The 24,730-nt window shown below is 41.9% G+C and overlaps 11 protein-coding genes across 11 annotated transcripts; 5 read left to right on the plus strand and 6 right to left on the minus strand.

Moving 5' to 3' along the window:
* Positions 1-323: 323 nt before the first annotated feature.
* Ecym_6332 (uncharacterized protein) lies at positions 324-2,519 on the minus strand (the record flags this gene model as incomplete). The annotated part of the gene is made up of 1 exon (XM_003647477.1): positions 324-2,519. The coding sequence occupies one exon, from the start codon at positions 2,517-2,519 to the stop codon at positions 324-326; it is 2,196 nt and encodes a 731-aa protein (XP_003647525.1).
* A 273-nt stretch (positions 2,520-2,792) lies between these two features.
* TAX4 (Tax4p) lies at positions 2,793-5,165 on the minus strand (the record flags this gene model as incomplete). Its single annotated transcript, XM_003647478.1, has 1 exon — positions 2,793-5,165. One exon carries the CDS (start codon positions 5,163-5,165, stop codon positions 2,793-2,795), a length of 2,373 nt encoding a protein of 790 aa, XP_003647526.1.
* A 212-nt stretch (positions 5,166-5,377) lies between these two features.
* On the plus strand, positions 5,378-5,797 carry VPS51 (Vps51p; the record flags this gene model as incomplete). Its single annotated transcript, XM_003647479.1, has 1 exon — positions 5,378-5,797. The coding sequence occupies one exon, from the start codon at positions 5,378-5,380 to the stop codon at positions 5,795-5,797; it is 420 nt and encodes a 139-aa protein (XP_003647527.1).
* A 235-nt stretch (positions 5,798-6,032) lies between these two features.
* On the plus strand, positions 6,033-8,951 carry ALY2 (Aly2p; the record flags this gene model as incomplete). Its single annotated transcript, XM_003647480.1, has 1 exon — positions 6,033-8,951. One exon carries the CDS (start codon positions 6,033-6,035, stop codon positions 8,949-8,951), a length of 2,919 nt encoding a protein of 972 aa, XP_003647528.1.
* Positions 8,952-9,394: 443 nt separating this feature from the next.
* Positions 9,395-11,239, minus strand: EXO70 (GTP-Rho binding exocyst subunit EXO70; the record flags this gene model as incomplete). Its single annotated transcript, XM_003647481.1, has 1 exon — positions 9,395-11,239. One exon carries the CDS (start codon positions 11,237-11,239, stop codon positions 9,395-9,397), a length of 1,845 nt encoding a protein of 614 aa, XP_003647529.1.
* Positions 11,240-11,486: 247 nt separating this feature from the next.
* Positions 11,487-13,961, plus strand: TRL1 (tRNA ligase; the record flags this gene model as incomplete). Its single annotated transcript, XM_003647482.1, has 1 exon — positions 11,487-13,961. One exon carries the CDS (start codon positions 11,487-11,489, stop codon positions 13,959-13,961), a length of 2,475 nt encoding a protein of 824 aa, XP_003647530.1.
* Positions 13,962-14,023: 62 nt separating this feature from the next.
* On the minus strand, positions 14,024-15,016 carry ARG3 (ornithine carbamoyltransferase; the record flags this gene model as incomplete). The annotated part of the gene is made up of 1 exon (XM_003647483.1): positions 14,024-15,016. The coding sequence occupies one exon, from the start codon at positions 15,014-15,016 to the stop codon at positions 14,024-14,026; it is 993 nt and encodes a 330-aa protein (XP_003647531.1).
* A 427-nt stretch (positions 15,017-15,443) lies between these two features.
* NTR2 (Ntr2p) lies at positions 15,444-16,460 on the minus strand (the record flags this gene model as incomplete). Its single annotated transcript, XM_003647484.1, has 1 exon — positions 15,444-16,460. One exon carries the CDS (start codon positions 16,458-16,460, stop codon positions 15,444-15,446), a length of 1,017 nt encoding a protein of 338 aa, XP_003647532.1.
* A 359-nt stretch (positions 16,461-16,819) lies between these two features.
* On the minus strand, positions 16,820-19,678 carry SIP4 (Sip4p; the record flags this gene model as incomplete). Its single annotated transcript, XM_003647485.1, has 1 exon — positions 16,820-19,678. The coding sequence occupies one exon, from the start codon at positions 19,676-19,678 to the stop codon at positions 16,820-16,822; it is 2,859 nt and encodes a 952-aa protein (XP_003647533.1).
* Positions 19,679-20,711: 1,033 nt separating this feature from the next.
* On the plus strand, positions 20,712-23,015 carry DPB11 (protein kinase activating protein DPB11; the record flags this gene model as incomplete). The annotated part of the gene is made up of 1 exon (XM_003647486.1): positions 20,712-23,015. One exon carries the CDS (start codon positions 20,712-20,714, stop codon positions 23,013-23,015), a length of 2,304 nt encoding a protein of 767 aa, XP_003647534.1.
* A 248-nt stretch (positions 23,016-23,263) lies between these two features.
* GWT1 (glucosaminyl-phosphotidylinositol O-acyltransferase) lies at positions 23,264-24,715 on the plus strand (the record flags this gene model as incomplete). The annotated part of the gene is made up of 1 exon (XM_003647487.1): positions 23,264-24,715. The coding sequence occupies one exon, from the start codon at positions 23,264-23,266 to the stop codon at positions 24,713-24,715; it is 1,452 nt and encodes a 483-aa protein (XP_003647535.1).
* Between the last annotated feature and the right edge of the window lie 15 nt (positions 24,716-24,730).

Consider the following 24,730-nt stretch of genomic DNA (forward strand, 5'->3'; position numbering starts at 1 on the left):
CTGCCTGATCTTATTGTATTTAGAAACAACTAAAGGACTTATCTACTTCGCAAATAGTACAATGATTAGTGATCTCTGCTTTGTCCGTGATCTACACACTTCATATAGCTCAACGCCTCGGAAAAACAAAGGGATGCCTTAGTTTAAAAAAGCTTACAGCTAACGCTTTCAACAACAATTTGAATCTACATAGGATGAGATGTCAGAGTAAACTGAGCCAGAAGGGACGTTTTAAGTATCTATATATATATATATATATTACAGGTAACTGGTGAATTTACGGTTTGGAGGTCAATTCTCGGTGCTCTCATATATAATAAGGCTTACACAGTAACTTCAAGTAATTTATCAAGTGAAACTTTAATCTTCAAACCAATACGACTACTTAGTTCATAATCATCCATGTAATTCTGCGCTCTATACAACCATTCCCTAGCTTCTTTAACACCATCAAGTCCCTTAAGTTTCCAACAAAACAAGGCACGCTCGTATAGGATTGTAGGGTAGAGCCAAGGGTCTGCGGTATTCTTGATGTACTTAACTTTACCATTGGTATGAATTCTACATACCAATGGGATCAGTTTTTCATCTAGTATCCTACATCCAGTATCGATACTTCCCAAATTCCTGAAACATAAAGCTAACAAAAATTGTCTTATCATTTCTTCATTGGGATCTCCGGCGTTGATCGCTGGATTTGTGTACTCCGTTAACACCTTATACGTCATTTTAGTGTGTTCTGTTGTCATTCTACCAAACCCAGTAAACAAGTAATTCAATTCATGTACGGGTGAGATAGCAATTGCGGAAATGGGTTCCTTTAAACCTAGTCGTTTTTGGGTTTCCTGGAACTTTCGCACCTTTCGTAATACAAATCTATCCAATGGAAACACTCTGCAACCAAATTTTTCTGGGAAGAAAGATATTGAAGAGAAGATGAGATCATTAGCTCTTTTCCGATAAAAATCCTGCTTCTTTCTATCCAACAAGTCTAATTCACAGAGTCTAAAACATTCCAGGTAACAACAGCCAGCGTAATACGTGAAAAACGCTTTATTCGAAGGGGCCACATCTGTCAATGACAGAGAATCTTCAGCAGCTTTCTCATATTCCTGCACAGCAACTAGATTATTGATGCGGTCAAATATTAAGAAAGTTTTGACCTGTGGCATCCCAATTTTCGATGCATCTATAGAGTATGATAAATCTATGGCTTCCTGATGTTTACCTTTGGAAGACAGAATACGAGATTCTTGGAGCAGCCAAATGGGACTTTTTGGGGAACGCCGTCTGACTTCGTGCAAAGCCTCTTCTAGCATATTTGTAGGCTTTATTAAGGTAAAAACACCCAAGTCGTCTTGGGCACGGCTTGTTCCCTGGTCCTGCTTATTAAGCTTCGAGGGAGGTACATCAAATTCTGAATCTACAGAAGGTGTTGGACCCTCATAGTAAATTAACAACCCAAACAGAGCGACTGCACCATGTACATCGCGGTATTTCGTTGCCTCCCAAACAAGTCTCAGGCCTTCACTACGAGCACCACGGAATCCAATGATAAAAAGTACGGTTTCGAGTGTAGGTGGCAGTAAAGAAAGCACAACTTGTTGGATACCAAAGCACAAATCAACACCGGAGTTTATAAAATCTCGAATGGTTTTCTGGTTTTCTCCTGCAATGCTCATAATATCAATTGTTGACCCGTTGATTTCTGTTCCTGACAAGTCCTTCAAGGTTTCAACAGCTATACCTGCTCCAGCAAGAGAATCACTACCCACCCCACCATCACGTAACCTAGCTGTTCGCAACTTATAAGTATGTGTCATTAACGCAAGAATTTCATTATCAAGCTTACCTTCGTACAATTTAGAAGAGCCAAAAACACTTGTCGAAGTGTTCGTGGACTCCGAACTTGCCCTGGACCGCTCCCCCTGTGGGAGATGGGACATTTTCCACTTGGAATCCTCAGCCTTATCCTCAGCCTTATTCACCCTTTCATGTAGTTCTCGCAACATCTGATACGCTTTACGGAACTTAAACAAAGCTTTGGTATTTTCCACAACACTAGGACTTAGCATCATCATAAGAGCTTGTAACAAACATGCCTCCGTATAATACAACGCATATTCCGTACCCGGAGCATAAAAACCGCTTATACTAAATCCCAAATGTTCAGCTCTTACCTTAGCCTTGATAGCAAGACGCTCCGCACCATGTAAAGTTTGAGAAGCCCTCTTTATGCATTCAGTATCAAATTCCATCATCGCCTCCACATAGTAAAGTACCCCAAGCCCTAGGTTCACAATTACAGGGTCACTGGTGGGATCTCTTTCTATTTCTTTTAAAAGCCCCAGACCTTCATCACGGTGATCAGTAAAAACAGACTCCATTGCATTCAATAAAATTTCCAAATCATGCCCATGCCTAACAATGGCCCCGAGCGATTGTTCATGCGAATAAGGCCCATCCTTGTTATAAGATCCTGCGATTGCTGCAGTGAAGCTTTCCAGCATTCTAAACATGACTACTTAAAGATTAATAACTCCCAGGATGACTGCATTTGCTTTACGCCTATCAAGGAAGCAGAAAGCATCTTCAATTAGACCGAAGAGCAGTTTATATATGTGTCCATATGCTTTGCCGCAGCCTTTTACCTTTTTTGCTGCGAGATATAGGTTTAAAAGATATAGCTCGAATGAATGTGAAAAATTGCGCCGTCGGGTAGCCGTGAAACAGCGAAGTGCAGTTAGCTGAACGTACGTGGCCAATAACTAGCTGAATAAGCAAAAAGGATCTCATGTGATGTAAGATTTCGACTCTCTTTTTATCAGCTTTAGTTCCTTTTTCAATAATTTTTTTCTAGTCCGGTGATGGTGTTTTGGGTTCTTATTACTATTGGAAACGTTAAGTACGTATTTATTAACGCTATCCCATACTCTCGAATTCAATTCCTTAGGCAACTTTCTTCCGTAAAGCGATTGATCTACCAACCACATACCTACTACAAAGGAATTTCTGTCTAGGGTACCATCATGCCTGGTATCGACCATATCATATATTTGAGCCAAAGTATCTTGTGGTAAGTTGCTTCTGGACCAGATATCAGTGACTACTAAGTTTAGCATCAATCCGTCTTCGGGAACTTCTAGTCCTTGATGGGTTTTACGATTGTGCCACCAAGGCAAAAGTTCTAAGTAGGACTCCTTATTGCTTACCCACATAGCCTCGTAACGTTTCCTTTCACGTTCAGTAACATAGCCGAAGTCCAAATGGGATTTCCACGGTTTGTCTTCGTTAAAACATCCTCTGTATCGAAGATTGTTGCGAATTTTTTCACGTTTTTTACCCGATTTTCTTATGGGGCTTCTAGATCTTACGTTATTATCAGCTTCATAATCATCGGAGTCCTCACTATCTTCTTCATTCATATAATGAGTTTCGCTAGCAGTGCTGTCAGTAAGAATTCCTCGCATAGTTTTTTTTAACCTGACATGCATCTTGCTTTGCATCAAAGCTGTATCATCACGAGTATAATCATTTGAGGTAGGCAACATCGTTGTAGACTCACCATCAGAGTATTTCATCGGACGTCGAAAAAGCTTCATCCATTTCGACTGTTTCCTGTGATAATTAGGTATTAAATTTGGAAGTGTTCCTCCATAAGTTACATTCAATGGGATTTTGTTTAGGTTAGAGTAGGAGACCTTTGAAATTGTAAGGTCTTTCGCCGAAGCAGACGTTGAATAAGACTGGGAATCACTTTCCGTTGTCTCTTGGTTTTCGGATTCTAAAAGGTTATCATCATCAAGACCGTCATCCTGGCCGAGTTTAAGTTCTTTAAGACCGCTTTGAAATCTTAGATAATCGTTAATGTTGTTAAGCTCTCCGTAATCTCTAGGATCAAAATCTTCTTCATCTTCATCATCAAATTCACTATCTGGTTCCATTATGCACCCTGGGTCGGTGGATGGGTTGTAATCGTTGCTGGTGTCATCGGCCTCATCGGCTTCATCAGTCCCTTCAATCCCCTCATTGGATGATATGTTCGATTCAGCCTGCGAAGGCCTCACGAAATCCTTTTGTTGCTCTCCAAGATAATATTTCGGTGGAGGAATACGTCTCAAAGCTCTTCCAAAGGTGGAAGACCTGAAGCTGGAGTTGCTCTGTACCGAACTGATTACTGATGGCGACTTCGAAAGCGTGGCTGGAAACTTCTCTAGTGGACTCGGAGATCGATTTATGTCACTCAATATTGACAGTTCACTCTGAACGTCAGGCAAATGAGCTCGAATATGCGCCGAATAAGAAGCAGATGGGCTTGCAGCAACTGGAGGTAAGGAATTAGTAATTACTATCGGAGGGACATTTGTATGGTTACGTGAGTTTTGTGTGCCACTATGAACAAGGCTGTTGGAACTAGTCGTATTTAAAGCTTTTTGCGAGCTATTCGGATAATTGTAGAAGTTATTGGTTAACTTTCTAGATGCAGATGGTTTTAACTCAACTTGAGGATGAGGCTCTTTAACATTTATTGTGCCGACAATCTCGTCAAAACTGAAACGAGACATATTTTCTGATGTTGTGGTAGATGTCAGAGACAGATTCGAATTCGACCTAGATTTTGAATCGCGTGCTAATTTCAGATTTGGCACTAAATGCATTAGATTTGACTGTGCGCTCTGAGTCGATGACCGATTTGCGCTCTCCTGATCGCATGTAGACTGCGCTGCCTTCGCAGCCGCAGCCGCAGCAGCAGCAGCAGCAGCAGCAGCAGAAACGGTAGGCATTTCTTTCTTGTCACCTGCCTCATTTTTATCAGACGTATAACTATAAGAGGTCACCCTTTTGGTAGCCTGAGGTGACATAATTCTTTTAGAACCAAATAACTGCAATGACCTTCTCGTCTTGTCCCTTCTGGGATGCCTGTCCGCTGGAGGAGACAAAGACTGCACAGATGACACCGAATCCATATTCACACTACTACTACTCTCATTCACACTATCTTGAGCCACAACAACGATCCCAGAATCCTCATTATCCTCATTGCTTATGTCTGCTTGTTTCTTGAAAATTGCCTGCGCAGCTTTTAATGATACATCGTGGACTGTCTGGGGCCCACTAGCTGAAGCACTCACAACCCTCGATTGCCGATTCGATCTAAACTTCATATAACCCCCCTATCACTCTGATACACTAAAACTTGTCCAACTCCTAGAAGTCTCTTTCGTGTACTTTGTGTATATAGAGGCGAAAACAATGCCTGTCTTATTTGGAACGAACAACAAAACAAAACCAACTGGAGACCCAAACCAACAAGCCAAATCGCGTGCTAGATAGCGTCCCTTAGCAGTATACCCAGCTCTTCAGACCTCAATCACAGATGGCTGAACAGATAATACACAAGAAAACCATTAAACGCCTCGATAAGGACAAGAGACAGCTGTTAAAGCAGTATTATCAGCTCGATAGCTCTCCTGACAACCCCAGCCCACAAAATAAGCCCCAAACTAAAAAAAAACTCCCTGACCATCAAACCAACTCACAAGAACAACCAAACAACCCCGAAGAATCCCCAGCCATCCAAACCGCCATTGCTGATAGTACTCTAACACAGCTGCTACATTCCCACAACATCCTGTTAACCCGAGAAACCGCAGCAAACAACTCCATAAAGAACACTATCTACGATAACTACTACGATCTCATTAAGGTTAACCACCTACTTGGCGAAATGGCAAATTCTACCATGAATCATGAACTTGAGGTCTTGGCACATAACGTCAAACTCATTCGAAAATAACTTGTACCTTATTCATCCTCATTATGCTTATCAATTATATTATTAATTTCCCTTAATGAATAACCAATTATTACCGTTTCAACTCGCGCATTTTGATTGCAACCATTTTTTCTTGCTAAACTAAGCCCCTGATGCAACCTCCTTTAGGACATTAATAGTCTGTCATATATGAAGGATAGCACTGGTGTTTTGAGTATCTTTTGAGCGGTGGATTAAAATTAAAATCTAGCGAGCTATGGAAGAGATATTATTGGAGCCTGTGTATTCGCCGGTATTCCCCCTTGAAAAGAACTTGGATATTCCCAAAGATGCCCATCCGTTGGCACACACAGGCTCCCTACAGGTCTACATACAGCTTGCAGAACCGGTTATATTTCTGCAGGGGTTCAACAGTCATCAATGGGATGAGCGACCTCCTGGTTTGTTACGTGGGTCACTTATTATTCGCGTGTTGAAGTCTGCGAAGTTAAAATCCATCAGTCTGAGCTTTGAGGGTATCTGTCGGACTGAGTGGCCAGAGGGTATTCCTCCCAAGAAGCAAGATTTCTGTGAGATCAATGATATAGTGAATCATACATGGCCCTTTTTCCAAGCGGAGGATCAGCCGGTGTTGAATAATCTTAGTTTTGACCCAGATGATCTGGTTAGGGGTTCTAACGCTTCTCAATACCGCCCTCTTCCGACGGCAGCGGACAACTCAACCACGTCAATGCTGACGTTGAATCCTACGCTGTCGGTGGATCAGCAGCAGCCAAGCTATACCCATCTTGAAACTCCAAAGTTGTCGCCACATTCACAATCGACTAGATCATTATCTCCGGCTAGATTTTTGAAGAAAAAGGGTTCGTCAGAGCTTCCAAAGGAGATGCGTTCCAGGTCTAATGGTAACATTTTCAGCGAACTGCTGTCTGCTACGTTGCCTAACGGTAGTGACAGTTCTACTTGTAGCAAAAGTTCAGCTACAGGCAACTGTTTAACGCAAGCAACAGACCATTTCATCTTCCATCCAGGAGATTACGTTTATTCATTTGAACAACCGATACCGGTGTCGACTCCAGAATCAATAACGGCTACTTTTGGGTCCGTGGGCTATTTTTTATCCGTTACCGTTGAACGGGTAGGTGCCTTTAAACCGAACCTTCGTACAAAGCTTCCCCTCAGATTGGTTCGCACCTTATCTCCCAATTCCGTTGAAGATACCGAACCCATATGTATATCACGTGATTGGGAAGGAAGGTTGCATTACGATATCGTAATTGCTTCCAAAGATATTGTATTGGATGCTTTTCTACCGATTGCATTGCGTGTGACACCACTGGATAAAGTTATTCTTCACCGTACTAGGGTCTACCTGACAGAAACTCTAGAATACTATTGCAGGTCAAAAAAAGTTCATAGACTAGAACCTACTAAAAAATTTCTAATTGCAGAACATAAGGCTGCTCCAGTAAATGGCCTGACTCAAGCTTCTGCCGGTTTGAGGGCCAAAAACCTTGGAAATTTGTTAGAGGATGAGCATGGTGATATCGTAAATAAGGAATTTGACTACCAAGTTTTCATTCCAGAGAGGTTAAATTACCAACAACGACTTCATCCAGATACTTCATATCAAAACATAAAATCGAGTCATTGGTTGAAGATATGTCTTAGGTTGTCTCTTATGGTAGATGGAACAAGAAAGCATTACGAAATAAGTGTTGATACGCCCATTCATGTATTGCATAAGCTTTGTTCTCATGCTAATACCCTCCTCCCGAGCTACGATAATCAAGCTGTTCCTGGACCGGACTTTTTTGACTTTGGCACAACTTCAGCAAATTTATATCATGATTCAAATATGTATTTCCCTAAGGAAGTCGTAGAATCGCCTATAATTTCATCTGAAATGGAGCCTTTGGAAGACCGAATCGGTCTTTCTCCCAGGTCATTGACACCAGTTCAACACAACAAGTCTAGTCAGCATATGCTTTATCATAAAGGGTTATCGAAGGACGACAGCCCTCCTTGTGATGTATTGAAGTCACCAGTGCTGAAATCGAATATATACCAGCCAGATCAGTTACGTGCAGAACTTGTTTCCCCCCAAGCAATACCGTTATCACCTATTTCTTCTCCAACTCTAAGGGCACTAAATGTTGGTGTTGAGCGTCGTGACAGTGATAATTCATTTGAATGTGATACTGCTCCACCGAGTATAGATGATATACGCTGGTTTAGTCCCCTTCCAATGGAACCTCCCAGTTATGATGATGTGTTAGAAGAGGATGGAATAACTGTAAAATCACACAATATAAAAAGTTCTGCTTTACCATTATTTTCTATTACCAATGAAGATAATTGTGAAGATGAGGATATTGGTGCAGGTGATGCCTATTTTTTTAGGAATGGTTTACATCCCCCTCTGCATGTTAAAAACACATCATTGAGTGTAGGGGGTTTGCAGATTACACCCAATAATCTTGGAAGACATAGTATACAAAATAATCTTCCATCTACCGTTAAAAATACTAGTGATTCCTTTAATGATCTCGGTGGGCTCTTAAGAAGCAATGATCCTGGAAGCGTTGGGCATATTTCGGCAACGTCTTCTACCATGGGATCAAGACGTAGTTCGATTGATGGATTAAGTGCACAGCCTCTATTGGATTCTAATACACAAGAGGGAGAACAACAAGTGGCACATGATTCTGCTTTCCATACTGCTATGTTTTCCTACAGTCGTGATTCAATTGCCCAATATATTAGTACTTCTTGTGATGAATCATCTGTTGATATTACGTCCTTTTACGATCGTAATAACGCAGCATGGCATCCGTTCCAACGACATATATTCAATTTACCCAGTTTATCAACGTACTATAATTCAAATCCCGGGAGGAGGAACCATCATACTGAAGAACTTCAGGAAAGTACAGTTAGCAACACCTTAAAGGATTCTGAAGAGCATCTTCGTTCAATGGAGGATAAAAACTCACATAAAAGTCTTTCAACTAATAGTCCCACTATAGGTGTGTTCTACCATGATGAATCTAACCGCCAATATAACGGTACAGTTGACAAAGATGAAAATTATAATGAGAGTGATGATCCTTCTTGGAGATCGGCTTTAAAAGTGAAACCACACTCTTCTCCCGATGATGATATCGCAATCTAAATATTTATTTAGTTTAGAATAATTAAAATGTCCGTAAATAAAATGAAGGTTACACATTACGGCATTGCAAAACCATAAGACCAGCTTTTGTATGTTAGGATGTTATACAGGATATAACATAGTTTTACTTTCATGCTATTATACAGAAAAAATTAATATACTTTACATCATAGCCCTTATTACCATAATAGGTCATTTTATATCAAGTACTTCAAGTAAAGACTTGGTAATAGCCATATTCTTCTAGTGGTTTAAGGCTTCATATTTCGCCAATTGAAGAAATGCAAAACTTGAAACCAGGATAATACAATATATTAAATTATGATGAGTATATTTGGATGTGGCTGAAACTTAGAAACGTTAGTTTCCATGCCATTTTTTTTCAATTTTTTTTATTTTGGACATCATTTATAGTTCTAACTCCCCTACTGTTGTTTTTGAATTTACCTCCCTAAAGAATTCAGAACGTTCATCAACTCATTAGGGGTATATTTTATATGTTTTCTTGGATTTTTGAATGAGTCCTTATAGCGATTATGGAATCTTTCATACATTGGTGCAACTAGAGCAAATATCTCCTGTTTTAATAACTTCTTCATAGATGGATCTGTGATCCTGCATGTCTTATAATTAGATACCAATTGTTCAAAACCTTCGTTGAACTTTCTGAACTTTTCCTTTACTTGATCTTTATCTTTTGATGAAATTTTACCAGTAGAATCAACGAAAACTTGATCCAAAAGGTTGGAAGCTAAATCTCTCCAATCTGAAGCAAAATAATTGACATATCGAGCCTTTAGTTTTACTAGCCTTGCAGCGCCAACTTCCTCAAGCACAGAATTAATTTCACTACGTTGGACAATCTGTTCTATCAAAGTGATATTTGTTAGAACAAAAAACCCTATACGCTGCATCTGAGGAATTCTTTTGTTTGGGACACCGACTTCTGGTTCCATATTTGGATTGAGAATTTTTTGAGCCTTCCGTTCGAGGGAAATCGCTAAGTAGTCAATTGCATCACTGAAAAAACATGACAGTAACTGCTGTGCATGCTTTGGGGTAATTGATATCGTCCAAACGTTTTTGGATTCCTTCGGAAGCCAAGACTCACGAGTCATCGTACAAATAGTAGTGAGACAACCAGTTTTGTATTCACTAAATTTCCTTAATCGTGACATTATATCAACTGTAGCTTCTGTCACCCCATTATCAGTGGGAAGCTGCGACATAGATCCTGCCTTTTGGCCAATATATTGGATTAGATCTTTAAACAAAGATTGCGCAACCACTCTAAGTTCTTGCTCGTACTGGATCAATTCTTCGAAACCTTGAAATTGTTTTCCATCCAACACATAGAGCACTTTGTTAATATTTTCTCCTAATTCGAATACAAACAGACCATAATTGTTCAAATCATCTATAGTTAGTTGGATGTTATGTTTTACAATTTTTGCGTAATTATGCAAAATTGGAAATCCAACTTTATTCAACACAATGGCCCTTTTCTCCGGTTGTTTACCATATAACTCTGTTATCAGCGCACTTTCATTACCAAGAAAAGTAACAAGCGCTTCCGTATAGCTATTGACCCCACTGGAACTCTTCTGGTAAGGTGTATTCTTCTCCTGCATAATTTGCTTGGTGAATGGCTCCAAAAAGGCTAACGAACCGAGAACCAACTGCCCTCGTTGTTTCACAAAAATATCCAAAGTCAAATCACGTTCGGAATTCGAAAAATAATTCAGTATATCAGCCAGTTCTTGCATATCCTCTGTAGTGTAAAATGGGAATTGAACTTTCTTGGTCATGTATACTTGGGGATCGAAGGGTTGTATCCTATTCAGTGTATTGGCAAAGTATATTTGTAAGTTTTTCTTACCAACCCTCACCAATTCTTCTAAATGAGTAACAATACCTCTGAAATCAGCCGTTTTCTTACTCTGCTCCTTTAGATCATCCATTATATCATCGACCTTATGAAGAACCTTGATAAACTTCTTCAGACCTACCTCACGAATATCTTGTTCTAAGATTATCTCATACTTGGAAGCATCACTTGCTAGATCCTTAATAGATGACACCGAATCAAGACTCGACTCAATATTCCTTTTCAAAATAGTTAACCTGGTATTTGCCGATAGTATCGGCGTGAATATTTGACTAGACTTTGATGTCGTAGATGTAATTTTAGACAGGCTTTCATTGATTTCCATAGTTAACTGATTTAATTTTTGAAGTCCATTACTGAGAACAAATATATCCGCTTCATCAACATCAATTACAGGCATTACGGAACCGCAGCTCTAAACTCCTCAACTTGATACTGCTAGGTGTTATTATTCTTGAACTCTAAATTCAATTAACCCAAATTTAAGTGTTCTCTTTCCGTGTTACCCTCCATTAATGAAAATCAGTTCCCGTTAAGTTCATGATGTGCCGGGCTAATTATGAACTGTTTATTCTCCAATAGATCAGTACTCAATACGCAATCTGAACCAAAGGATTAAGCTAGGTTCCAGTTCCTCGATAGCCGTGATGAATGGTGTTGTTGCTGGAGACTTTAATAGATCAGTTACGGAGCTTGTACAAGAGTTGGAGTTAGCTTCAAAACTAACAAAGCGAGGAAAGGCTTACAAGATTCCATGTACTTTATTCCATTCCTGTACAAAGGTGAATAGTTGGAAATTTAATGAATGGGACTACGGAAAGAATAACGTCACATTGCCTTCAAATGCTCGAGGGTTGTTTATTCTTGATGACGCAGAGAAACCTGAGATCGTTGCAAGAGGTTACGACAAGTTTTTCAATGTCGATGAAATGGCTTCGACTTCATGGAAGGAGTTAGAGAAGAATACCAGTGGACCATATGAAGTGACCGTTAAAGAGAATGGATGTATAATTCTGATCTCTGGCACCGAAGATGGTGAGCTTGTGGTTTGTTCGAAGCATTCAACTGGGCCAAGATATGATATAGATAGAAATCATGCAGAGGCTGGGGAGTTATTTTTGAGGAGGGAAGCAGGGAAACTAAACATCGATGTTAATAAGATGGCAGAAAAGTTGTATGCAATGAAGTGTACTGCGGTAGCTGAATATTGCGATGATAGCTTTGAGGAACACATTTTAGAATACACTAAAGATAAGGCTGGGTTGTATCTTCATGGTCTAAATATGAACAAACCTAAGTTCCAGACCTTGCCAATGGATGCGGTGCAGCGTTTTGCAAAAGAATTTGGTTTTAAGGCTGTTGAGTATTTTAAAGAATCGGATATAAATGTTCTCAGGGCTTTTATAGAGTCTTGTGGTGTCCAAGGGACCTACCATGACCAAGAGATAGAAGGGTTCGTAATCAGATGCAGAACTAAAGCAGGTGACGATTTCTTTTTTAAATATAAATTCGAAGAACCTTATTATTTGTACAGACAATGGCGTGAAGCTACCAGGCAATATATCCAGACTAACTCTCGTATATTCAACTTTAAGAAGCACAGGTTCATCACTAATAAATACATGGACTTTGTTATCCCATTGCTTGAAAATAATGTTGAATTATCTCAGCAATATATGCGTGGTGTAGGAATAATTAAGCTGAGGAAAATGTTTTTGGAAGATTATGGTATGACGGGTTTCGAAATATTAAATAGTGAAACAATCAAAGAACTTGAATTAAAAAACGCTTTGGATATGGATAAGGTGGGTGAGCAAACCAAGTTTCTGCTGTTCCCTATTGGGACAGTTGGTTGTGGTAAAACCACTGTTGCATTAGCGCTTAACAACTTATTTGCCGAGACTTGGGGACATGTTCAGAATGATAATATAACAAGCAAAGACAAAATAAAACTTATGAAAGACGCTTTAGAATTGCTTAGGAAAGATAAGATTAAAGCTGTTATTGTTGATAGAAACAACCATCAGTATCGAGAACGCAAACAGTTATTTGAATGGTTTAATCAGCTGAAAGAGGATTACTTGCCTTATTACGCTAATGTAAAGTTCATTGCTCTCTCATTCTTACAATATCAAGATATAGAGACTGCGAAGTCAATTACTGTACAAAGGGTATTCAAACGTGGGGATAACCATCAAAGTATCAAGGCTTCTTCAGATAATCAGAAGAAAGTTTTCTCTATCATAAATGGTTTTATCAATCGATATGAGCCGGTAAACGAGGAATGTAGCCCAGATAATCTCTTTGACTACGTCATTCACCTGAATGTGAATAACCCTGACTCTTCTTTAATTAATACAAAACTTGTGTTGAACAAGTTGCATGAAAAATATAATGTCCTAGTTGGTGAGATTCCATCTGAACAAGCAGTTAATAAGGCATTTTCGTCCGCTCTAAATTATCAGCCAACGATCACTAAAATGATGGGTGGGAGATCAAAAAGAAGTACTAGAAATGAGAAGTATAAACCGGTGTATTTTGCAGCGGAAATCAATGATGTGCAGAGATTAAGGCGGGAGATTGACGACTTGATCAAAAGAAGTATTCCAAATAGTGCGGGATTGTCAAGTCTAATTGATGTAACCTCTTTAAAAGATTCATTTCACGTGACTTTGATTCATATAAATGCTGGAAAGAAAGGGACCAAGTTCGAGAAAGATATGTGGTGCGAATATAATAAAAGGTACAACAACTTGTTGTTAAAAAATGGATCCAATTTGGATAAAGTTCAACCGAAGTACCTTGCAAGCACTGACTCTGTCAAAGTCGAATTGAAAAGTCTACTCTGGGATACCAACACTGTAGCAGTGCTGGTCAAAGTGGATAAAGAATGCATCGTGGATAAAGAGGGGAATAAAGTCCCACTGCTATCTATTATAACAAAACATCCGCATATCACGATTGGATTCATTAAAGAGGGTGTAAAGGCTTACTATTCCAACACCTTATGTGATCTGATGGAAGAGCATCACTTTGAAAATGGGAGTTTTCCAGGTGGGTTGAATTGTCTAAACTTTGAATACCCTCTATTTCTGGATTCAACAGTATGTACCTTTTTGTAGATATACTCTCCTGCAAGAAGCATTTAAGATAGTTACAAACTTTAAATTTCCAAACTGGCTAGTCACTCGAAAGCGAAATTACCCTTGCGATTTACAAATACATCAATAGCGGCGATAGCTGCATACAATCTATTTTCTGCTTGCTGAAACACTATGGAATTCTCGCCATAAAAGATTTCATCTGTGACTTCCTCCTTATGTCTAGGTAGACAGTGCATGAACTTAAAATCAGGCGCTGCGTGCTTACATAGTTCTGCGTCGACAGCAAACCCGCTGAATTGTTTTAACTTTGCTTGGTACATATACTCCTCTCCCATGGATACGAAGGTATCTGTAACAACCACATTTGCGTCTTTTACAGCTTCTTTTGGACAATGTGTAAATAATACTGTAGCACCCGTTCGAGCACTGGTCTCTTTGGCAATGGCCACGATCTCTTCGTCCATTTCAATGCTTTCTGGTGTTGCAACTGCAACATCCATACCGAGTTTCAATGCTGCGATAGCCATATCGTTTATAACATTATTAGCATCACCAACCCACGCTATTTTTATTTTATTTTGAGTGCAATTGAAATTCTCCTTGATAGTCAACATGTCACATATAGCCTGTAAAGGATGGAACCTATCGCATAAAGAATTGATAATTGGAACACTAGAGTTAATAGCTAGTTCTCGGATATCTGAATGATTATTGACTCTGGCAAAAATACAAGAAACCATAGAGGATATTACATGTACACTATCGTAAAGCGATTCATTAACACCCAACTGAATATCGTCTTTGCCCAAAAACATTGGATGAGCACCAAAAAAGGCCGCAGCACCCTCGCTAGAAATCCTGGTTCTAGTTGATCTTTTTGAAAATAGTAAACCTACTGTCCTTCCCAATAACTTCATGTGGTTTTCCAGGAATTCTTCCTGATCATTAGCTTTAAATATCCTTTTAAAATATGCTGCACGTCTAACTAGCGAACGTAGTTCATCATCAGCTAAATCTTTGATTGAAATGAGATGACGAATAACCCTGATGTTGGAAGAAATCTTGGTGTCCATATTTCCAATCTATTTATCGTGGGAAAGTTGGCAAATAAATAACTAAACCTGTGAGAAGACGAACGTCGCTATTGGTTTGGGCAATTCCACGGTAATCACAATTTAGCGACTATAACCACCTATATAACTAGTTTCTCCAGAACTTTCGGATTAAACAGACTGCAATATACAAAGATCTATGACTCAATCAAATTAAAATACGTTCCTATGGAAATGTTTGTTCCTGTAACTAAAGCCTTATGACGATAATCTAATTAGTGGTTTACAAACCCTGAGTCATTTCATTTCCCGGGGAAATGCGCAGAAATTATCACGACAAAAACTTGGATAAAGAGCGAGCTAACAAACTACAAGCAGATCGAAATTAGATAAAAGTAAGTTCTCACGGCATTTTGTTTAGCTGCTTTTGGAATTCTTAAGGAAGTATTTAGGCAAAATTTTCATCTACGACACTTGTCTTCACTTTGTTCAGTAAATCAACTTTTCTTATATTTAGGGCAGCAAGTTCAGCCTGCACTAAATCGAGCTGTTTTTGCAACAACGATATCCTGATGCTAGCATTCGAAGGCAAAAGGGTCTGGAGCATCTCTTCAATGGTATGGATATCCTCCGCTTGGGCTTTAAATCTACGTGGGAGCTGTCTCTTGAGCGTAGAATTTGTTGTTTTATCAAACTTATTTAGCTGAGTTGTTTCCCACTCATCGCCCTCATCGTCGTGATGGTTCAAGGCAGCCTCGATCTCTTTTTTCCTCCTTAGGGTCTGATCAATGGCTTCAGACTTAGTTAACGCAAGCTTTTCATCTTCCACCATAGTAGCAGCAGCAGCATCGTCATCAAACTCTTGTGCATATTTCCCCGGGGGGGTATTCGTTCTTCGTTTCCCCAATATCTCATTCAATTGCTCCTTGTCATCGCTGTCAAGTAACCTCACATACGCCTTTTCATCATACTCTAAACTCTTTTCTGCATGGTCATAAAACCCGGTATGACTTGTTCTGTATTTTTGATCCATCACTATCTTGTGTCGCCTCATTTCTTGGACCTTTTCTTTCAGCTCAGATTCATCGCCATCGTCAACATCAGATATACCCTCTAAATTTATTATCTTTTCTTGTACATGTTTTGGTTCTTTAGATATGACGAACAGGTCTGTATAGTCATGTCCCTTCTGATCTTCGTTGTCGTCACCGTCGTCTTCGTGATTCTGTAAAGCTACCAGAGTCGGGTGCTTTTTCGTTCTATTTTTTAGTTTTACATCTAGTTCCAAAAGCCCCATATCTAGTTGGTCATCTTCTTCATTCAAAATCGAAATTTTTAAGTTTTGTTTAGGACGTATCTGTGAACTTGGTCTTGTTATCGATTGCAGGTCATTATCATTATCATTATTATCATCGGATGCAGAATGTGTCGGGAGCTTGAGTTTAATCTTATTTCTCTTGCGCATCAACCTTTAATTTTGACTTAAGATAAACCATACACCAAAGCTGAGTGATTAGACTAGTTATAATGCCCACAATCACACACACACATATATATGTATAAACTCGGTAAGCTTTAAACCAAATGGCTGGATAGCGATGACCTTCGAAAAGGGTTTTTGATAAACTTCGTTATTAACGATATTTGACCTGTTATATCTCGACCAAGAGATACTTACTATACCAAGCTACATGCAAGTGTGCAATAGAGGAGCACCGACTTCCCTATAAAATGGGTTTTTTCATATTCATAGGCTATAGGTACACACATACACACATACACACATATATATAGTTCACAGTATGTAAACCTATTCCCAAACGGCTAAGCGTTACTTCTTAAAACCGAGTCTTCATCCTTTGGAGTAGTGATCCCGTCACCAGAGCCTTTCTTCCCAACCGCCATGGGTAGTATTAACAAATCCACCAGTGATCTGGGGGTAGCGGTGCCGGTTTGCATCCCGTTACTATTACTGCTATTATTATTATTCTTGCCACCTATCTCAACGCCACCTAAAATGTGATGCTGATTATGAGTATGATGGCTTCTACATCCATTAACATCGGTAGTGAGAGAATCAGGTACCAACTCATAATGAAGTTGAGGTACTCCAGAGTCCTTGATCGGAGTTGAAGCGTTTGGATCGCATGTTTCTGACTCACTTTTATTTCTCGATCTCATAAGATGCTTATTTTCCAATATTACGTGATTGTTGCCGGTCAACTTACGAGCGTTGACTCTGTGGCTGAACAATGTGTGGTGGTTGGGGCCGCTGCTGAAATTGAGCACATCATCACGATCATCCCCTTCCTCGCTTTCGTCATCCTCCACATAGCCGTCGTCATCCTCAGCCAGACAGGGGAATGGCTCATAATTGGCAGTGGCATTGTTGCCCATGGCCGCGGTTGCCGTGCTAAAGCTACACGCCCCAATAGCATTAGGTAGAGTCCCCACAGAACCCATAGCTGTAGCTGTCTCCGCGGAGGCCGCGGAGACGGCCGTCGGATCGCTGGAAACAAGGTCAAGACCGGCAGACATGAGGAACCACTGTGACGGTGAATTCTCTGCCACCGGAGTGTTATTGGAGAACATATTGAAGGGGTCGCCTGCAGACAAAGTGGACGGCGACCTAAAGGGCTTCAGTAATGGTCTGTTTGCAGAGGCGACCTGCGCAACAACCCCATTCCTCACGTTCTGGATGATCTGCACCAAAGTAACAGGTCTGCCAAACCGATCGCCCACCTTGATATTGTACCTATCCATAACCTCTTCATAGGTAGGATCATCTTCATACCACAGGTGTGACCAATTGGTGATAAGGTCGCGGTACTTTTCAAAAGTGTACTTGTCAACATCCCTGGCCACCTTGGAAAGATTCTGAAAACACCGCTTAATCAGCTCCCAATTATCCCACGGCATAAAATGAATCAACTTGAGAACAGAAGGTTGCGTCACCGTAGCCGAAGAGCCCTGCTCGTTCGCCAACAACAGATAATATAACGACAAAATCTCGGAAGACAGGTGATGCGATTCAGGAAACCCTTGCTCCGTCAACCATCGCGGTAGCAAATAGCACAGCGTCAACTGTATCTCAATCCGATCGTTATTGTCCACCGTTATCTCGTTCAAATCATGGTCTCGAAAATTATGGTACAGCTTCCAATGGTTCAGAGTATGCCGAAACGACTCAACCACATACGTGTAGCGAGCGTTCTGCATCCCTAAAACCTGAAGCAGGTTGCATCCATCCAACTGCAACATATTCTCCAAAAGAATCTGGAACGGCCGCAGCGCAGCAACTTCCAAACTAGCTATCCCCGGAGGCTGGAACTCGTCCGAAAGAAAATTCGTCTTCGGCAGCCCTTGCAACAACGACCAAAGACTGCTCAAAAACTGAAATACCCAGAACGCAACCAACCGCGTCTCATACACACCCTCATCGCCTTCCTCACCCACAACGGCTCCCTCATCAGCACCTCCGCCGCAGGCTTTACGATCTCCGCCCTTACCGTCCCCACCAACAGGCACCAGCTTCTTATAGTTCACATAAAGTCCCTGCGACAAAACCTGCGAAAACGCAAGATTCATCAACTGCATCGTCCACCCAACCGACCCACTCTGCCGCGTGGTCAACTGCCTGGGCAGCGACATAAAATAATAACTACCCAACAACAACACCTGCATGCCTGACAGCATATCCCCAGCCAAAGTGCAAACCAACTTCGTCATGTTAAATAACGTCTCAGGACTAAACAGACTATAATTCCACTGGATTATGTAAACAACCGCCAGCATCGCCGTGGGATCCTCCCCACCGTGCTGTCTGCCGCCCACGCCGCCGCCCGCGCCGGCCCGCCTCCCAGCACCAACACTCACAATACTCTTCAACCGCGCCTTCCAATCATTCCCGTACAACAACGGAATCAAAGAAAACTCCTTGAGAAACGCAGAAACCCTGGACTTGATGTTCGCACGTGCCAACGAAATATCGTTGTGATACAACCGCGCTAGCGCCGCAGGCACCCCGGTGCTGTCCAGCTGAAACGTCCGTTCCAAAGACTGTACAAGACTCCCGTCATCCGACGGAATTACACTCTTGTCCCTACACCCGCCCACAATAGTCGGCCACACCGCATTCCCTAGGTACGTTTCTCCGTCCGCGTAGTTGGTATAGTAGTAGAAACTATCATTCACAAAGGGCAGCGGCAGCAGCGGCTGCGTATGCTGCGGCGGCTGCCGCGGATCTGCATCCACCACTGCGCCTATATTTCCGGCTTTGTCTTCACAACCGTGCCCAAACCCCGCGTCTGTGTCCGCCGCACCGGTGTCCGCGTCCGCCCGAGTACTCCCACCGCCGTCGTCCCGCGGACGCGCGGCCTGCACCGCCTGCACGGCTCCCCCCGAAGAACCCCTGACCGAGTTGTACAGCCGCTGCAGCTTGATCACTTCCTGTTCCAGCATCTCTGTGTAACCACGCGGGAACCCCCTGCGCGTTAGTTTATCACTTGTCCGGCATTGGTACCCTATCTTCTTGCACGACGTGCAGCTGGGCCGGACCCCATCGCACTTTATCTTCTTCAGCCTGCACCGGTCACACGCCTGCGAAGACCTTTTGACACTCGACAGCTCAATTGTCCGTTCTTCGTGCGACGAGAAACTTCCGTATTTCCTTTTCCCAAGCATCCTTAACTACTGTCTGTCGTGCTGGTCCTGCTTTTCCTTGCGGGAACGCTCGTATTGCTCGGTCTCTGGCAGTGGCCTTCTCTCGTCTCGCAGCCCCCCTTGTGTAGGCGATTCCAAAAATCAGCGAAAACGATTCCTGCGGTCCAAAACTTGGTGTGCACAAGCTGGCTCTAGCCTTCTAAACAACTACCGCTTGTTTGAAGGCCTCTAGCAAGCTCTATCTACACACATGTAAGACGGCGATGTACAACCGTCACTTGTGTCGCACAGTATATATATATAATACATATATATATATGTATTATATTATATTGCATATTGCAATCCTTTTTGCATCTGCATATGACCTAAAAGAATTCTTTAATCTTTATTTGCATAGGCGGCCTTATTTGCCATGCTAGTATGTACAGTAAGCGTGTGTGGCAGGGCCTTTCTTTGTTTTTTCCTTCCTTAGCAGAGGAGGTAATACATATTTCGATAATTTTTATTATCGGGACCTTCGGAGATCTTATGTAAGAATGTATCTTGTTGGTGTTGGGGAGGGAGGGACATAGAGAGAGATGTGGTTTTGTGTTTGCGATTAGCACATGAGATTTCTGTGTTTTGTTGTTGTTGTTGTTGTTGTGTTGTTGTTGGTGGTGGGTGGTCTTCTTTTATGCGTTTAGGCGGAGGAGCGATGGTTGGCAGGAGGGATATGCTGTTGTTCGCGTCTTGTGGTGGGGACGTGGGCATTCAGGTTAGACGGTTGATTCTGGGTGGCGGTGTGGTGGTCGGGGACAATGTTTTTTGTTTACCGCAGGGGGTGACTCAAGGAAAAAGGGGCGGATGAAAGGGAGTAGAATCTGGCTACGGGTGTATCCTTTGGACCGGGCGGGGTCACGTGGGTGGATCTGAGATTTGGGTGCACGTGTGGTTACCCGGCCGGGGAGTTTGTTACCCGGGCGGATGTGTTCTCGTGATATATAACAAAAAAGGCGCCAAGAAGAGGAATACCATGCACAGCAGCCCGTTCGCAGAATGATCCCCTCCATCTATGAGCAAACCTTTCCAAGGACTTACGTTCTGTGCTACGGGTGTGACGGAAGAGATTCTTGTGGTGCTGAACAAGAAGGTGGCTAGGCTTGGCGGTAAGTTTTCGCGTGATTTGACTGGACATGTTCAGGTGCTAGTGGTGGGGAGCCGGCAGTCGGCCAAGTACCGGTATGTTGTTGCTAATCGGGCGGATATTGTGTTTATGGACGCAGAGAGCATTGAGGGTATTTATGAGAAATGGCTGGCGGGGGAGGATGTGTTGGCTGGCGGCGGCAGCGGCGGCCGGTTGCTGAGTGTGCTGCGAGAAAGGTTTCAGTTGGCGCCGTTTACCGAATTCTACATGTTTATAGGGCGGATCAGTGCTCCGGAGGTTAGTACCGGGGAGCTGCAGCAGCTGTGTGAGATCGGGCATTCGTACAGATGTTTAACGAACCATTTTATCAAGGATATCGAGTGCAGCGCGCAGAGTGTTTTTATCACAGATTGTGCAACTGGTGCGCGGGCGAAGGCTGCGCGGGAGGAGGGCGTTCCTATTGTGCATCCAAAATGGGTTATGGACTGTACGAAGCGGGGGGCAGTGCTGGAGATGGAGTACTATCTGTTGGAGCATTGTGCTGGTAAGCCGTGGCACGAGATCGGTCGTGAGGCCTGTAGTTGCTGGGATGAGCTTGAGCGTGGGGCCACGGGCGACGGGGGGAGCGCAGCGGCGGCTGCGACGGGCGCCTCAACTGCAGTTGCTGCTGCCGAGCAGCAGCAGGACGACGTTCGGGTGCTCAAGCTTTCTGGACGCTTCAAACAGAATGGTTCCAAGATCTGGGCCAGCACAGTGGGTAGGGCTAAGCCCGGCTCCGGCGGCGGCTGCTGCGACCCCACTGACAAACTCTTTAGGGGATCCCCGAAGCAACAGCGGGAGTTGGATGCTGTGTCCGAGCAGCACGAGTCAGGGCTCTTTGACGGGTGTAGTTTTTGTTTGCTGGGTTTCAGTGATAAACAGCGAGACATACTTGATCACGTTATCGCGCTGCATATGGGCACCACTTTCGTGTATGGTACTAACGGCGTCGAGGTTAACAATCTTTCGAAGTTAACAAAGTATTATTTGTGTCCTAGTGACTTTCCCGTAGAGCGTTTACCCCACAAGATTCAGTGGCTTACTGAGTTCTATATAGAGCGTTGCCTCCACTACAAGGAGTTACTGCGTGTAGACCCGTGGTGCGTGCCCTTTTACACCCGATTCTACTTGTTGCCTCCCTCTTCTCTGTTGCACGGCCACACTACCATGGCAGTACACATGACTGGGTTCCAAGGCGTAGAACTGTTGCATATGAATAAAATCCTGTCGTATCTGGAACCCATGGGTATCTGTTATATGGATACATTGAAAAGCTCAACTGATATTCTAATCATAAACTTAGCACAGCTCAATTCTATTCCGGCAGAGCATACGCTGCGCCAAAATCACTATGCATGCATGTTCCGGCAGCAAAAGGAGCAAAACCAAGTCTTCCGCAACGCAATGAAACGTAAGATCGCATTCATCAATAAAAATTCAATACCGCTGATCACACCGGGATTTCTTATAGAGCTCTTTCGCAGAGCTGCAAAAGCTAAACAAAGCGGCAGTCCCGCAGCCAAAATATACTTGAATGATACTAACTGGTGCATTGTTTGTCCGCGAGGTTCCAAGGATGACTACACAATCCAGCTTGATGTTAGTATACCAGAGCCCACAGCATCGCGAACAAAATCAAACCTCATGTCTGAAACCTTAGATGCCTTAAAGCCCACAGGATCAAGAACCTCAATGACCCCCAAAGGATCTCTTGATACAGAAGCAGTGGATATCTTATTGCGTAACGGTTCCGCACCAACGGTCAAGAAATCCACGCGTGAATTTATGCTGAAGACGAAGGCTTTATCCAGATCCGCGTCGTCATTAGGACATCCGAAAAGTTCAAATAAACAGCCCAAGGTATCTCCGAAGATGGACGAGCAGTTGAACCCTGCACCTGAACCTCCATTAGCTATCAAAGAAAACCATCGGAGATCTCATACGGAGGTACCCTTAGAACGTTCGAACAGCTGGGGAAGCATGCTTACAGAGGAAGCAAAGGAAAAAAGCGGACCGAGTGTTATTGTAAATGATGATACAGAAGACGAAAACGGCGTTGTAAATGAGGATGGACATAACACAGACAACGTTATGCACACTCAGGTGACTTATGGGAGTATAGCCAACCGAAAAGATTCATTACCTCCACCGTCAAGAAGATTGACTCGAAGATCCTATAAAGATCTTTCATGACCTCATCATGGATATATGTATATATATAGCTAATAGATGAAAAGGCATATCATTCTATATGTATAGTTTTGTAAATATATTCATTTTTGTCTTGGTAGGACTAAAACTTTCACGTTTTGGACTTCGATTTTTTCCCTCATAATCGAATTCATGAAAAAACTTAACTAAATAATATATACACTTGGTCAATTCCTTATTTATTATTAACAAGCCTCAAAGGTTTCCTGTACCCCCTGAAAGGTATTAATATGTCTGCGTTGAAACAAAGAAAGGAGGAATTCGTTGCTGGGCTTTCAGGTGGTTCTATAAGTGAAATTAATCTAGTGACGTCGATCGCCCTTATATCATACTTCTGTTGGCATCTACTGAAAGCCAAATCAAAAAATGTTCCAATATTGACCGATTTCTTTCTAAACTGGTGTGGGCTTTTACTATCTGTTACAATTTACTCCGGAACTCCAATTAGCCTGAATATATTAATCTTATTGCCATGCATTGCATATTATTTAGTTGTGCCAGATCTACCTAAAGAGAAAAGTAATAAAATTAATACTCAGAAAGCATCTAATGAGAAATACAAATTGGTTAAAAAGCCGTATATTACAGCATATCGAGGTGGAATGCTAGTCGTTACGTGTATTGCGATTCTGGCCGTCGACTTTCCAATATTCCCACGGCGTTTTGCCAAGGTTGAAACTTGGGGTAGTTCATTAATGGATCTAGGTGTAGGGTCATTCGTATTTAGCAACGGGCTGGTTTCCTCGAGAGCAGTTATTAAAGAGGAGATCGGCATTACAAGGAAGCCCTTGCTTTTGAGAGTTTTCGAAGCCTTCAAATCCAGCACTACTTTATTGGCTCTTGGTGTTGCGCGTACTATAAGTGTCAAAAACCTGCAATACCAAGAACATGTCACAGAGTATGGCGTTCATTGGAATTTCTTCTTCACGCTGGCGCTCTTACCACCGGTAATGATATTATTCGATTCAGTGTCCAAATTTATTCCACGTATACTAATTGCACTGTTTATTTCACTTATATCGGAGGCATTTTTATTATTTAAAGACGGCTTCCTAAACTATATGGTATTCCATCCCAGAGATACATTTTTCAATGCTAATAGGGAAGGCCTATTTTCATTTCTAGGTTATTGTGCTATCTTTCTATGCGGACAGAGTACAGGGTTCTTTGTGCTTGGTAATCATGTCACTGAGAACAACTTATACAAACCCTCTTCAAAGGTGTACAATAGTAAATCGAATAAGCATGCTTCTGTGTGGACTAAATTGACCTCCATGAGTCCTTTGAATGGGTTACTTACTTGGTCGCTTATATTTATTACAATGACACAATTTGTACTATCGTATTATCCATATAATATTTCAAGGAGATTTGCAAACCAACCGTATGTTCTATGGGTAGCAGCATACAATACTACTTTCCTTGCAGGTTATTGTTTAGTGGATTCGATCTTTAAAAACGATGGATCGGATGGTCAAATTCCTAAAACATTAGAGGCTATTAATTCCAACGGGCTGATCATATTTTTGCTTGCAAATCTTTTGACTGGCTTGACTAATATGATCATCAACACTCTCGACACGACACCCGCTTCAGGAATTGCAATATTATTGGCTTATACCTCAGTAATCTCACTAACAGCTATGCTTATGTATAGTTACAAGATTTTCATTAAACTATAGATGACTTGTATAAAT

This window comes from Eremothecium cymbalariae, chromosome 6 (genome assembly GCF_000235365.1).
Source record: "Eremothecium cymbalariae DBVPG#7215 chromosome 6, complete sequence".
In the NCBI taxonomy this organism is placed as follows: Eukaryota; Fungi; Ascomycota; class Saccharomycetes; order Saccharomycetales; family Saccharomycetaceae; genus Eremothecium; species Eremothecium cymbalariae.